The 16,276-nt window shown below is 38.2% G+C and overlaps 1 protein-coding gene across 1 annotated transcript; it reads right to left on the bottom strand.

Moving 5' to 3' along the window:
• Window positions 1–2,470: 2,470 nt before the first annotated feature.
• rprmb (reprimo, TP53 dependent G2 arrest mediator candidate b) lies at window positions 2,471–3,724 on the bottom strand. The gene has a single exon (XM_052141488.1). It carries the CDS (start codon window positions 3,548–3,550, stop codon window positions 3,233–3,235), a length of 318 nt encoding a protein of 105 aa, XP_051997448.1. The 5' UTR covers window positions 3,551–3,724; the 3' UTR covers window positions 2,471–3,232.
• Between the last annotated feature and the right edge of the window lie 12,552 nt (window positions 3,725–16,276).

Here is a 16,276-nt window from a genome sequence, read left to right as displayed (position 1 = left end):
TTTCCCCATCATTTAGTCCTCTCCATCTGTCTTTACCCTCTGATCTAGCGATGGCACTATATCTGCCTTATTTGTTGCCATCATCTCAGTTATCTCTTGCTTTGAGGAACAGTTCTTAGGAACTCCACCATCACAAAACTAAACCAAACAGAGAGCGAGCACCTTTTTTTTCTTTTCTTTCTTTTTTTAAGAGGAGTCTAAAATTCATCTGAATTTCATCTTTGTGTTGGAGATATGGCAATGGGGTTAGACAGACTGAATGAAAACAGAGATCTTGTGTGTTACTTAGATACAGGCTAGAATGAGATAAAAACATCAGATGTTAGCTTTGGCCGAAATCCACATTAAAAGCTCAGTGGAACCTAACATTAGAGCGAGAACACGGTAAGTTCTTGTTCCTGGTCTGCACCTGTTATTCTTTTTATTTCAGGCTTTCCTATATAATTGTTTCACACCATATTACAGCAATAACTTATACCATTTAATGCTTTATTTTCCTGACACCGACTCATCTCATAGTCAAATTCAAATGGTCTAAAATGATAATTTGACTGACCATTCGGTCCCAGTATTTAGAATACCGACGACATCTTCCGATCACTTTGTAACTGTTTGAAACTAAACATTCAGAGAGAGTTTTGTCAACTCGAGAGCCCCCTGGAAACTCCAGAGTGTAGTTAGTGTGATGAGTGAGTATCATAAACCTTAACCTTTCACCCAACCCAGAGTTCTGACCCATTTTATGATTCGGGTGTTTATCAGTTGCACAGCTGTTTGGCTTAGCACTGTGTGTAGTAGAGTGGAAATATGCCTAAGGTTTACAAACACGGCTCTGGACATACGCAGTTAAGGTAACGGGGTGATCTGTACTGGTTAATAGATGCACGTCATATATGTAGGTAAACTCAGTGTCATGTTTGTTTAAATTATAAGGTAATTTATTGAGTTGTTCTGCCTTTATAAGACAGTTCAGAGGGGTTCTTGGTTCTTTATCACACAAGTTTACCTAGGTCGTTTATGTAATTAGTCTTTCATTAGATGATAATTTACCAAAGACAAGCAATCAATTTTAAGGCCAAATACCTCACCCTATATGTTTAGTCTTGTCTGATAATGACATAACTGTAAAAAAAAAAAAAAAAAAAACAGCTTTTATTCAGCTTATGGGGGGTTTTCAGTCTCAAAGACTACAGAATGTTTTTTATATTGCATCTATAAAAAAACATGTTAGGCCCGCAATATTTCCCCAAATGTTGCCCCAACCAGCCTAACAGAGTTGTCTGAACAAACAACTTAAGACTGAACAATGTTGCTGATTTGCAAGTTCCCAGCATGCATTGCAACATGACTAAATGATATGTAATAAATATTGTTATAGGCTTTTTTTATTGTTTTTTGTTGCTACTGTTAGTCAGTTGTTGTGTGGTGATGTTAGAAGCTCATCTTTTAACTTAATACTTCAAAAATGAAAATTCTCTCATCATTTCCTCACCCTCATGCCATCCCAGATGTGTATGACTTTCTCTCTTCTGCAGAACACAAATTAAGATTTTTAGAAGAATATCTCAGCTCTGTTGGTCCACACAATGCAAGTGAATGGGTGCCATAATTTTGAAGCTCCAAAAATGACATAAATCAGCATAAATTTTATCCATAATACACCGGTCTCAAATCAATGAAGTGAGACGATAGGTGTGGGTGAGAAACAGATCAATATTTGAATACATTTTTACTATAAATTCTCCTCCCTGCTCAGTCAATTTTGACTTTCACATTCTTCATGCATATTGCCCCCGACTGGGCAGGGAGAATAATGTCTAGCAAACAATTATGACTTAAATGTTGATTTGTTTCTCACCCACATCTATCATAACACTTCTGAAGATATGTACTTTTATGATGCCTTTTTGTGCTTTTTTGAGCATCAAAATGATGGCACCCATTCACTTGCATTGTATGGACCTCCAGAGTTGAGATATATTTCTAAAAAAATATATATTTGTGTTCAGCAGATGAAAGAAAGTCACACACATCTGGGATGGCATGAGGGTGAGTAAATGATGAGAGAATTTTCATTTTTGGGTGAACTGTCCCTTTGAGTGTGTTGGTCTATTGTGTGTCTATGTCAAACAATTGCACATACTTGCAAGACTTACCTCTCTTCAGATGCAAAGATTGCACTTAACTTCATGTAAAAGTAATTGAAGTGATGATGAAATAAAAGTTCTCATATTGTGACTTGGCAGTTGTCTGAACAACAAATTAGTAGTTCTCTCAACATCATTTTTTGCATTTGGTGAACAAACAAATTCACATTGACTAAAAGCAATTATAAGACATGCATCATGTTTTGCATGATTGTTTTTAAAGTGACACACATATTTAATCTGCATCTGCGAATAAAAGTCGAAAAACATAATAATCATTCAGTTGTTTTGGACTTGCCACATGGCAATGTGCTTTGAAAAAAGTAGAGTCAGAAGTTTTGCACATGGTTATCATCATTGCATTTATCAGTGGCACGCTTACATCACTGTAATGAAGTTCAATATGGTTTTCATTAAACATGGTGCGGAATCACTCAAGCCCCAAAAACATTCAGATTCACATGACAATACATGCAAACCACAGTTTCTCTAGACAAATTGCAATATCTTCAGAAATGTAAATCTAAATCTAACAAACAATTGATCTCACAATACATTTAGCTGGATAGCCAAGTATATCCAAGTTCATTACCAACAGTGCAAAATGTGTCCATTGTTTTAAATGAGAACCTCCTTCGTGCACTCAAATTGCATGCAGTGTATAGGCTACCCACATGAATCTGAGCAGTCTTTAACTATTGTGTTTGTTCTACATGCATGTATAGCCTATGCATTACTTATGGCCAATGTATAGTTGGTTCAGCAGTCCCGTCTTTGTCATGATGTTTTTCTCTCACTGAATAATTCCAGACACACCAAACACTTAATTTGTCACCTAAACTGCCCTTTTTGTTTCATGGGGAACTCAGTGAAAACTCAATATTGCCTAAGCTTATAACTACAGTAGACTTTTCCAAAAGGACTGTCCCTGTAAAAGTGTACTTAATAAATGTAATGCCCCAATTCCTCCAAATGTCTGGTAAGACAATGTGCGCACAGCAGGACACCTTTGAGGTGCTAGTTCCACGTTACCAGTGCTTGCATCTCCAGTGTCTCATATCATGCGACCACGAAACTTTTGCGCACTAATACGATCCCACGATGACCGTTTCAACATCCTTTGACGGTCTCCTGTCCGTGACCAGAAAGTTGATCATGCCTTCGGACTTAATGAGTAAGTTGCAGCCTAAAAAGAAGATGCCGAAGACCACGGTGAGCGCGAGCACGCACATCACCGCTATCTGCACCGCGCGCATGATGAACGCGCTCCGCTCGTCTAGCGCCGTGGACTCGAACCCGCTGTCCGTCACCACAGAGGACAAATTACAGCACGAAAGAAAGCTCTCGCTGCTTCTGTTGGAAAACAAACCACTGTTTGTGTCGTTGAAGACTGTTGAATTCATCCTGAATTACTCTCCAGGGTCCTTGGGAACACAGGAGCAGGTGCCTGAAAAAGTTTCCCTCAGTTCCGAAAAGTTACGAGAGCAAATGAGGTCTTGAGAGGATTTCAGGGCAGAAGTTGGTTCTTCTTGGACCTGTTGTGGAGGTTTTGGGTTTGCAGAGGAAAGGGTCTGAATCCTGAGAACTCACATAGTCAATGGTGAGATCATCTCTTGCGACCAGAGTTCAGTTCAGCATTGGTTCACGTTACGCCCCCTTGACACAAACCGAAAATAATGGAGCGGCCCCTTAAAAGCACAGTCTAAACACCGATCAGCCACAACATTAAAACCACCTGCCTAATATTGTGCTGGTCCCCCTCGTGCTGCCAAAAGAGTGCCAACCCTAATTTCGGAATAGCAATCAAAGATGATATTGTTCTCACCACAATTGTACAGAGCGGTCATCTGAGTTACTGTAGACTTTCTGTCAGCTCAAGCCAGTCTGGCCATTCTCTGTTGACCTCTCTCATCAGTCCACAGAACTGCCGCTCACCGGATGTTTTTTGTTTTTGGCACCATTCTGAGTAAATTCTAGAGACTGTTGTGCATGAAAATCCCAGAAATACTCAAACCAGCCCGTCTGGCACCAACAATCAAACATGCGATTATCTAATCAATCGTGTGGCAGCAGTGCAGTGCATAAGATCATGCAGATACGGGTCAGGAGCTTCAGTTAATGTTCACATCAACCATCAGAATGGGGAAAATGTGCTCTCAGTGATTTGGACCGTGGCATGATTGTTGGCATGAGTGGATCTTACACAACATTAGGCAGGTGGTTATATCGTAATCTGCCCTAGTTAACAAACTTAACGTTTAACCTGCGTCAATACTCAAGAGGTCCTTAGGGGACAAAAATGTCAGCATCAAAATACTGCCATAATAATATTATATATTAATATTATTTTTCACTTTTAATTAGTACATTTTTTTAATCAACATCAGTCCTGATCATAACTACCAAATTCAGGATTTTAACCCTTTAAATACAGCAACAGTGAATAGGAAAAAAGCTTGTATTTGCTCCATAGGCTAAACATGAGGAAATTGTGCCATCTGGTGGAAAATATTACAAATGTTACATTTTGAATCCAGGGCTCTGGAATGAACGCAGAATAACATAGAATTCATGATTTTATACTTTAATGGCACTGGGGTCATATATTGCAGGTTTAATGGGTTTCAAAGGGGACATTTTGATCTGAAGGTCCTGAGTGTAACTATTGTGTGTACACAGTGTGTTATAGATATATTTTTGGAACTGAGGTTGAAATATAAAAATTCCCCGAACAATACACACATTTGGATAAATGTATGACGTTAACAGCCAAAATGATCGAAAAAACTAAAATGAAAAAGACAAATATATCCCGAAAGTCACACAAGGGTTAAAGTGGGCACTTAAATAGTTAAACTTTGCAAAACCAATTGCACATTAAAAATTTAGCTGCAATTTTGTATTTGGGTCATTGTCAAATCAGCTTGTCCGAGGTGATAAAAATGAGAAATCTTCCAATAATTAGTCAAAAATACAAAAGGACTGTCCAATAAGTGAAAGGATAGTATTTGGAGTAAAAAAAAAACCCTGTTACAGAGGCTAAATACCCCCCATTTTATTTTTATTATGATTATTTATTTAGACATTCATTTTTTCGTCTTAAATGCTCTAGTGGTTGTATAAAACAGGTTATTTCCATATTGCGTTTTTCAGCCTTATCAAACGACGAAATGATACGATGATAAGATGAAAAAATATCAGGCCACAATGAAGCCGTTTAGTAAACCAAGGAAAGAGGATTCAGAAAGGGAAGGTTTGGGCAGACAGCTCACTACAACCAAAGTGCAGAACCCACCCCCGTAACCTAGCAACCGCGGCACCTGGGGCCGGCTGCACCAGCTGTGCGTAAATTCAAATTTAGCATAGTTGTTGCGTAAATGAGCACTAAGTCACAATTTACGCACTACTAAATATTTTAGCGTTGCCCCATTAAACTTACGTAGGACGTAACCCTACTTATAAACTAAATAGCCACTTGCTCCATCTTGATCTTCTCTTTTCTCACTTTTTAAAAACAGTAAAATGCCGTTTAGCTTATTTAAAGGTGCCCTTCATGTGAGTTGATCACAAGTGGCCAGGCGAGACATCAGGGAACGGTCTCTGATTTCATCACCTTCATGTCATCTCAAACTCAAATAACTTTCATTCCTCTGCAAAACACAAATAAATGATTGTTGATGTGTGCGACCTGTAACAAAATTGTCACACCAGTTGAACTATTTTGATGCAATCTGGATACCTGGAAAAAAGAAGTTACATTTTAGTCTGTTTCTTACCCAAAAGCTTTCAGATGACAAGGATTAAACCACTGGACTCTGGAAGGTATGGATTACCTTCATGTTGCCTTTAGGTCAGTTTTACATTTACATTTATGCATTTGGCAGACGCTTTTATCCAAAGCGACTTACAGTGCACTTATTACAGGGACAATCCCCCCGGAGCAACCTGGAGGTAAGGGCCTTGCTCAAGGGCCCAACAGTGGCATCTTGGTGGTGCTGGGGCTTGAACCCCCGACCTTCTGGTCAGTAACCCTGAGCCTCAACCACTGAGCCACCAGTTTTGCCTCAGACCCTATTGACTTGTATTAAAAGTACAAACAGACATCTCCTTCAAATTATCTTTGTTGTGTTCTGCAGAAGTAAGTAAGTCATATGAGTTTGAGATGGCATAAGGATGAGAAAATTATGAAAGAATTAGATATTTTTGGTGAACTAGTTTTTAAAGCCACACTGAACCAGCAACATTTAAAACTCTTGTTAGTGCAGCAGTTGTTTAGGAGCTGAGATGTGTACTTTACTGTCCAGTTCGCATTGAGGATGGATTAGTGTTTACACCTAAAATGTGATGTGGTCACTTGTGTCTTTGATGACCTCCATACAGTATAGGCTTTTTGTGATCCAGTTACAAAACATTTTGGGCCCCATTTACACCTGTATTTTACACCTGTATTTTACACCTGTATTTCGCTTGTGATCGGATCACTGAAATGAACTTTTCTCTGCTTTTAGATACCATTGGCACCATGGCACTGAAAATGTTACCTCAGATCCTTCCACCATCAGTGTACAAGACTGGCAACAAAACCTTCCGGATAACTACTGAGCAAGCCAGAACCTCTTTCACTGATGCACAACATGTGAAAACAACACCAGAGCATGCTTATTTACTTACTTTAAATTACAGCTGTTCTTTAATTGCATTACACCTGTAACACTTTTTTGGTAAGGAGTACATGCACTTTAAAGTTTGATGTTATTTTCTTATTTAGTCTGGAACCAACATGCAGAAGCCCTTCCCATTTGTCTTAGAACTTGGTGGACAGTTTTTCGTGGTGGTGAATGGGGAAGCCCTAGAAGAGCAGAATCTCCTCAAGGCAGATGATGTTTGGTTCAAGTCCTTTTTTGCGTGTCTCCATTTATGCTGCTGAGGACTAAATTGTTTATTAAACTAACTAATGCAGGTATTTTGTATCCATGTATGTATCTATTTTTATTTATTTGGTGTTTTGTGAATTGATTTGCTACAATTGAGTAATTCTTGTACATTCTTAATAATTAAAGCACTGCCTTGTTCCAAAAATGTAATTATACATTGTTTGAATAATTTTATGATGGACTAAAGAAATTAAATGTTAAATAAAATACTGATAATATTTATTTAATTTAATATTTTGTAAAATAACTATTTGCTATTATTTTGTCATCCAAAAATGTATTTTTTTTAATAGTGTTTTAATTTTCTGCCTGATTTAGAATAAAATTATAGTTTTTGCTGGCCATTTAATAATTAAATAAAATGCTTTCATGTTGTACATGTATACTGTTGTGAAATGTTTTTTAATAAATATAACATGCTTAATACTATTTTTAGTAGTAGATTATCTAAAATAAAGAACCTTTAAAAAGTAGTCGCTTTAACCCAGCATGTGTCAAGAAACAACCAGCACACTGGTTAAAATAAATGTCCCAGAGAGTGTTCTGTCCAATGTTTACCCAGCAATGGTTATTTTTAACCCAGCATTTTTAGAGTGTATCCTTTGTGGGCACTCACAACCCACAATTCTTTGCATCAACAGAACTGTAAAAAAAAAAAAAAGCCAATTTAAATATGATGTTCAAACTCAAGGAATGTTAATTCCCTCAGTTGATGGTTGCAGAGTAATATATATATATATATATATATATATATATATATATATATATAAATCTATTTTCTTTTCTCTTTACATCATTATAACTCCATTAAATTTCCCCTCATACGTTCTGGACTTTGTTCCCTTCTCACTCAAAGTGCTCCCGCTTGTTAAAAAGGGACGTGCTGTCATAGCAACCATGTTACGTTCCGTTACGTTCCGTTCCGTTTCGTTTCGTTTCGTTTCTGTTCTACGGAGGCTCGTTAAAACGAGGCTTGTTCAAAGGAGGACACGCGGTTTACTGCAGCCTTCCAGCCTCCTCCGGTCGCCTTTATCCCTCTCAGCCTTAATCAGCCTAATTAGGGGCCGGGTGTGCGGAATCACGGGCCCTCCCACAATATATTTATTAACTAAAAAGAGTTCACCAGCTGAAAAGCAAGTTGTACGTTTGAAACTTTTATATAACTATTGCCCCTTTCTACTGTATATCTCCAATGCCACCTTTTTTATTATTCATTTTTATCCAAATGCTTTCTGTTATTATTTCTTTCCACACAAATCGCTCTATCAATATTCAATAAAAATACTTTGTGACCAAATATAATTTCCTTGAAGTATGTCTTTATTCCCGTTGTACCCAAATCTGGTCCATGCGTTAATGTCCATGTTGGCTTCATACATTTCTGAAATAAGTTATTTAACAGATTATTTAATTAAGTCATAAAACGGCTTTATCATCAAGGTAATGTATTAAATAACTTCCCTTGCACCTTGAATGCTTTTAAAATATATATATATATATATTATTATTATTATTATTATTATTATTATTATTATTATTATTATTATTATTATTATTATTATTTTTGCCTTCATTTCAGTTTTGTTTATTTGTTAATTTTACTATCTCCAGGGAGTGACGTCACTTGGACATCTTAGAATTCACGCCACAGAAATAATATCAAAATGACTTTGAACTCTGAAATTGAAAACATGTTTGTCATAGTAGAGGTGTGTTCAAGTTTTAAAATATGACCACTTACTCAAGTGTGCAACTTCTAACCTGCTGTCTCAGTATTTAGCTTTATCAATCAAAACAGTTTTTTGTCTTAAATGAAGTTTAAAAGAAAACTGAATTAAGCATCATCCATGATGCCGTCACACAGCAGAGGGCAGAGTTGCTCTTCCTAAAATGTGTCTACATAAATGACAGAAGGGCTGGCAGTTTTATTTATGGCCACGTGGACAGCTAGTGTTGGTAACAGTGTAATGATTTAATCACAGCCATGTTGATTATGCAAGACCCAGTTCACACTTTTGAATAAATTAATCGAGCTAAACATGATCATAAACCACATTTCGAGGCACCATGCGCTGAAGGTGGAATTCCATAATTAATGAAATCCCTGAAACCCTCTGGAATCAGCTTTGTTTTAGTCAACATTTGGATGTGGAACAGCAGGATTACAAGGAAATGTGTTGGGGACGATTTTTCCATTAGAAACCATCAATGGGTTCTGCAACGTCACACTTCTATTTACACAATGCACCCTAAAGATGCATTTAGCAACTGACTTTACTTACATTACTTACAATCCGTATGCTCCTTCAAGTACCTCTAAGAGTTCTCTTACAATTGTTTGAAATCACCATAGCGTAATAGTGCTTTTCATGCTTCAATAGCAGAAAACCTCTTTGAGATATCAGTCAAATAATAAGTCCGAAAAGCTCCCTTTGTGAAGCAGGAGGTGGCGGGATTAGGAATCGATCATGGAGGGTGCATAGATCCTCTCAAACCTGGCCTTTTAATCAACAACCCTGTGAACTGGATCTGTGCGATGTAAATGCATCCCACAATGCACCTTCTAGAGCGAGTCCATCAACAAGACCCTTTTTAGCAGCATTGGGGGTCCACTCTCATTTAGCCTATTTTACATGCCCTCTCTGTCCCGCATCAGCCTCTCTATGTATATATGAATCATCAGACTTGGAGAGAGAGAGAGAGCGAGAGAGATAGAGAGAGAGAGAGAGAGAGAGAGAGAGAGAGAGAGAGAGAGATGTGCTCTCAGGACATTGTGCTATTCCTGTCTGGGTGTTTCTGTGCACAGTAAAATGTTCAAATGCTTTCACTGAGAGCTTCCTTCTCTCCCTCAGTGGTGGTGGGGGGTGGAGGCAAAGAGGGAAAACGAGAGAGAGAGAGAGAGAGAGAGAGAGTGTCTCAGGACATTGTGCTATTCCTGTCTGGGTGTTTCTGTGCACAGTAAAATGTTCAAATGCTTTCACTGAGAGCCTCTCCCTCAGTGGTGGTGGAGGCAGAGGCAAGAGAGAGAGAGAGAGAGAGAGAGAGAGAGAGAGAGGAGGAATAAGTGTGGGAGGCTATGGGTGGAACAAGCTACAGATGGAAGAGTAGAGAAATTTGTCACATGGAGAGATTGAGGAGGAGATGGGTTGAGAGATAAAAAGAGCAAAAGCAAGCAAATTTAGAACCTACAGAGAGAAAATAAAGCATCTGCGTGGTGTTTATCTTTTGACTATACGTGTGTGTGTGTGTGTGTGTGTATATATATGCACAGGCCTATGATGATTTTGATTCGATATAAGATAAAATTACCCATGAAACCACAGTCTTGAGAAATGTAGGAGGCACCTCTGGCAATATAAAATGACATTTATCTTTGTGTAACAATGGAAAAGTGCTCGTTTTATGAGCAGACCCGCGTATAAAATATGCACATTACCCTACAATTTCCGTGCTGATTTTGGGGGAAAATATCCAGAAATCTGTGGAGTGGATTTGTATGGGAACTGTTTAACGGAGCAGATATTTTTGGTAGCTAAAAGCATTACCGGATTAGGGAATATTTTATTCACAAACATGCAAGGGGTCGGGGTATTTGTACAACTAATGATCAGTAACAAACCTACACTCTCCTCAAAAGATATTAGAACAAGCAAGTTGTGTACACGTTTTCTGTCTAAACTGCGACATCAATTAAAATTTTGGGAAAAGGGTAGGTGGGTCTTTCTGTCACATGATGAATGTCTTAGTTACATAACAGAGTGCATTTTGCTTACTGAACTATACTGTAAAAACAATTAATATAGCAAAAGATTAAGATGTAAACTTGAAAATGTTAAGAATATTCTACATTTTCGCTCAATTCAAACATGTAAAAATACCTGCTCTAGCTTTTAAGTAAATGTTATTTTATGATTGTTTGTTATCTTTACAATGCATCATCATGTATCAGTCCTAAAGCAGCAAAATGTGTCATATTAATTAGCTAATTTAAGTATATTTAACAGGTAATTAAGATGTGCATTTTCCGAGCTGGTGTTCCCAGCATGGACCGGGCTCGAATAATTAATTAGTTTCACTGTTTGCAAGTTTATTTACACAGTTTTTATTGTTTATTTTGTTGTTACATTTGGTAACTTTGTGTTTTGTGAAGTCTGAACTGAATTATCACTCAAAATTGCCCATTTTTCCTCAATATGTATATACAGTATCTCACAAAAGTGAGTACACCCCTCACATTTTTGTAAATATTTGATTATATCATTTCCTGTGACAACACTGAAGAAATGACACTTTGCTACAATGTAATGTAGTGAGTGTACAGCTTGTATAACAGTGTAAATTTGCTGTCCCCTCAAAATAACTCACACAGCCATTATGTCTAAACCGCTGGCAACAAAATTGAGTACACCCCTTAGTGAAAATGTCCAAATTGGGCCCAATTAGCCATTTCCCCTCCCTGGTGTCATGTGACTTGTTAGTGTTACAAGGTCTCAGGTGTGAATGGGGAGCAGGTGTGTTAAATTTGGTGTCATCGCTCTCACACTCCCTCAAACTGGTCACTGGAAGTTCAAAATGGCACCTCATGGCAAAGATCTCTCTGAGGATCTGAAAAAAAATTGTTGCTCTACATAAATATGGCCTAGGCTATAAGATGATTGCCAAGACCCTGACACTGAGCTGCAGCACGTTGGCCAAGACCATACAGCAGTTTAACAGGACCGGTTCCACTCAGAACAGGCCTCGTCATGGTCGACCAAAGAAGTTGAGTGCACGTGCTCAGCTTCATATCCAGAGGTTGTCTTTGGGAAATAGACATATGAGTGCTGCCAGCATTGCTGCAGAGGTTGAAGGGGTGGGGGGTCAACCTGTCAGTGCTCAGACCATACGCCACACACTGCATCAAATTGGTCTGCATGGCTGTCATCCTAGAAGGAAGCCACTTCTGAAGATGATGCACAAGAAAGCCTGCAAACAGTTTGCTGAAGACAAGCAGACTAAGGACATAGATGGTGGGAGTGTCATGGTCTGGGGCTGCATGAGTGCTGCCGGCACTGGGGAGCTACAGTTCATTGAGGGAACCATGAATCCAACATGTACTGTGACGTACTGAAGCAGAGCATGATCCCCTCCCTTCAGAGACTGGGCCGCAGGGCAGTATTCCAGCACGACCCCAAACACACCTCCAAGATGACCACTGCCTTGCTAAAGAAGCTGAGGGTGAAGGTGATGGACTGGCCAAGCATGTCTTCAGACCTAAACCCTATTGAGCATATGTGGGGCATCCTCAAACGGAAGGTGGAGGAGCACAAGGTCTCTAACATCCACCAGCTCCGTGATGTCATCATGGAGGAGTGGAAGAGGACTCCAGTGGCAACCTGTGAAGCTCTGGTGAACTCCATGCCCAAGAGGGTTAAAGCAGTGCTGGAAAATGATGGTGGCCACACAAAATATTGACACTTTGGGCCCAATTTGGACATTTTCATTTAGGGGTGTACTCACTTTTGTTGCCAGCGGTTTAGACATTAATGGCTGTGTGTTGAGTTATTTTGAGGGCACAGCAAATGTACACTGTTATACAAGCTGTACACTCACTATGTTACATTGTAGCAAAGTGTCATTTCTTCAGTGTTGTCACATGAAAAGATATAATCAAATATTTACAAAAACGTGAGGGGTGTACTCACTTTTGTGAGATACTGTATATACTGTACATCTGTCGATTGTTATTCAGGATTACGTGTAGCTTTATATCTTGTTTCTATTGCAAGTCATGCAAGGTTATGTTTTTTACATAGCATGCATTAAGCTAAGACGTTAAGACTTCATGTGTCAAGCGGTGCAGGATTAAACTTGAGCATGACTGCTTTGTGCATTTTTCATTTCCCTTTTTGATTTGTAACAAGTAGCACTTAATGAACAAGCAAAAAATAAATAAATACTAGAGCAAATAGTTTTCCTAAAAATGTATGTCCACATATGTGGACAGCAGGACTAATTAAGTTATGAAATATTAAGAAATACCAAGCTATAGAAAGTATTTTGAGTTTTTGAGATGTTACAGACATTACAGCTGATTTTCTATAAAGCTGAATAAATAATTCTGATTAAAAGTAATGACCAGCATCATCCAATCACTGCCAACAATGTGAAAGGTTCCACAGCAGAATGAAGTAGGACACAGGGAAACAGGCTTCTCCTGGCACAGGTAAGATCTTTAATTGGCAACTTCAAATCTTACAGCTTCACAAAACTCAATAGCTTCACAGGTACGTGGTTTCACAAGCTCATCAGCTTCACAGATACTATAGACTTCCTTGTTCCAGGCTCTCTCTCTCCCCTTCTGCTGGTGGAGTGTCTGCTTATATGCCGCTCTCCCCATGCTCACTGGAATTAGAAACAGGTGTTAGACATAATCTACCCTTACTGCTTTCTCTCTCTCCGGACGGACGCTTAACCACGCCCCCCGCTGCCACATATGCATTATAAAATTCTGAATCTATGTACTGATTATCTGTCCTATGTCTGCAAAACATGTTGAGTGATCCAAACATCATCTGCAGCCTGAAACTGAACTTTTGATCAGATTTTAGGAGTGAACTACCTTAACTGCATAGAGAGCTATAGGATGCTCCCTTGCTCCCTATTTAGTGAATGACTTAACCTCCAGTGTGCTGTCTATCTGCACTGGTCTCAGAAAAGTTAGAAATGCACCTTATTTCATTCTAACTCCATATAAAGCTGCTGAAAGCAAAATTTTTCAGCTTTTGGATGTACCCATTGATTCTCAATGTGAAAATGCACAGTAGATATATAGGAATGCATTTACTAGTGTTATTGGACAGGACCGTATTTTACAGTGAGAACAAAATAAAATATAATAAAATGTATATTGAAATGAAGCGTAATGACCCACAGATGCATTATAGTTGAAAATTATTCAAAATAACAACTTTTGAGGGAATAAGGGCCCATTTTCCACATATGTGGACGTCACGTTTATCAGAGCGCTGACATGCGAAAAATTTAAGGATTTTTTAAAGCGGCATAACAAACAAAACTAGAGACTCTCCTCTTTACAACTAAATAGATTTCAGTCCAAAAACTTAAAGAGGTTTCTCACCAGAGGCACTTTTGTTGGCACTGCGCCCGTATGAGTGCTTCACGGAAATCAACGTCTTGCTGTTGTGTCACGTGACTCTGTGCGCCAGAACCCTTAAATGACAGTGTAGAGTCTTGTGAACAGTATTCAATTTGTTTAAATTAATTTAAATTATGCATTACATATAGCGAAGCCAAAATAGAACGTCCACACATGTGGACATGGGGTCACACAAGGTTAATAAGGATATATTTAAGTACCTTATACATCAGATTTGTAAGAAATGTTTAGTTTACATCCCTCACTTTAATCAATATTATGTCATGAAGTTAAGTAGATGTTACTTAATTTTATATCATTCAAATTTACCTAGAAAAACTGTGCAAAATGTTATATTCAGTGTTGAAAGCAGTTCTGCTAAAAACAATTGGGAACCCCAAATCTGTGATATTTTTCAGATGTATTCATTGGACTAGGTTGATGTAAGAAGTTAAACTGGATGGTTGATATTTACCTCTTGGTACAGTCTTCACATAGCTCCACTTTCTAAAAACTGGGTACAAGAATGTTTAATGTCACAGCTTTTAAAGACCCATCATTTTGAAGAACTCTGCCATCTAGTGATTACCACATGATAGGAATGTTGGTGACTGGACATTCATAACCTGTCATTAGCTTCCCATTGTACTTTTGAAACTGCTCACTGTCAAGAATCAGTGCGAGGGCAATTTTAGCTACAATGCCAGTGGTGGTAAAAGTCCTCTCAAATGATTTAAATTGCTATGTGTCATTCACACCAGTGACATCATTAGAAGCTGTCTGGACATGTTTCATCACATTTCATTATGCTTCACCAGCCCTACTCCAGCTGTGTAATTATTTCAGTGGGTCATTAAGGCATTCATTCTGGAGATGACAGAGAGAGTATCTTGAGGAAAATCTCTGCTGGCATGAAGCAGTTGCATTACATTAACGGTCACTATGTGCCTTTGGTGCATTTAGACAGCTGCTGAAGTACGTGTTGTTGTGTCTGATACTTGCTCTGGTCAGAATGCTGTTGGTGTTTGCATGTGTGCCGGACTGTCCTTAGGCCAGACACCCTTAAGCCTGTTCTAATCTAACCCAATACTTCATAACAAACTGAGCATCCTAATGGCACACTTGGCTTACAACGCTCACAAAAAAACAAAAAGAGATCATCTAAACAAGCAGGTTCAGGTAGAAGACTATAGAATGAATACACACATACACACATTTGTTTTTCTGGTAACACTTTGCATTCATTTTCCATTGGTTAAGGGTTTTTAAAGAGGTTCATTAATGACATTTACAAATGCATTATAAATACTTTAATAAGGATTCAAGGCAGTTATAGCAACATGCATGAAAAGGGCAACTTTCATCCAATAATTGCTAGATAATGAGCATTTTAACATACATGTTATTAATGCTTAATAAATACCCTACTTCATGATTTTGATCAAAATTACTGGTGAGATTATAAGGAGGGATTTGCTACAGTCTGCTTTGTGTTAGTATTCATTTCTGTAGTGTTTTGACTTGTTTTGTCACTTTTCTTGACTTCATGTTGATGTCAAAAGAATGGTGCTTACCTAGTCCTGCTTAACATACACTCGTCTGGTCTTCATACTCATTGACAGCATGTATCATGTGTTTTTAAATTATATCATCATATACTACCCTCACGCCATCCCAGATGTGTACCTTTCTTTCTTCTGCAGAACACAAAATACAATTTTTAGAAAAATATCTCAGCTCTGTTGGTCCATACAATGCAAGTGAATGGTGACCAGACCTTTGAATCTTTAAAAATAACATAAAGGCAGCATAAAAGTTATCCATAAGTCTCCAGTGGTTTAATCCATGCCTTCAGAAGTGATATAACAGGTGTGGGTGAGAAACAGATCAATATTTAAGTCCTTTATTACTATAAATCTCCACCATTGACAAGGCCTGACCAGTAGGTGGCGATATGCATGAAGAGTGCAAATTGCCATAAAAGAAAAGAAGAATGTGTATGTAAAAGTGAAAGTGGGGATTTATAGTAAAAAAGGACTTAAATATTGATCTGTTTC

Source organism: Xyrauchen texanus, chromosome 13, assembly GCF_025860055.1.
Source record: "Xyrauchen texanus isolate HMW12.3.18 chromosome 13, RBS_HiC_50CHRs, whole genome shotgun sequence".
Classification (NCBI taxonomy): domain Eukaryota; kingdom Metazoa; phylum Chordata; class Actinopteri; order Cypriniformes; family Catostomidae; genus Xyrauchen; species Xyrauchen texanus.
Note: the sequence above shows the minus strand (reverse complement) of the source record. Positions and strands in the feature narration are given on the sequence as shown.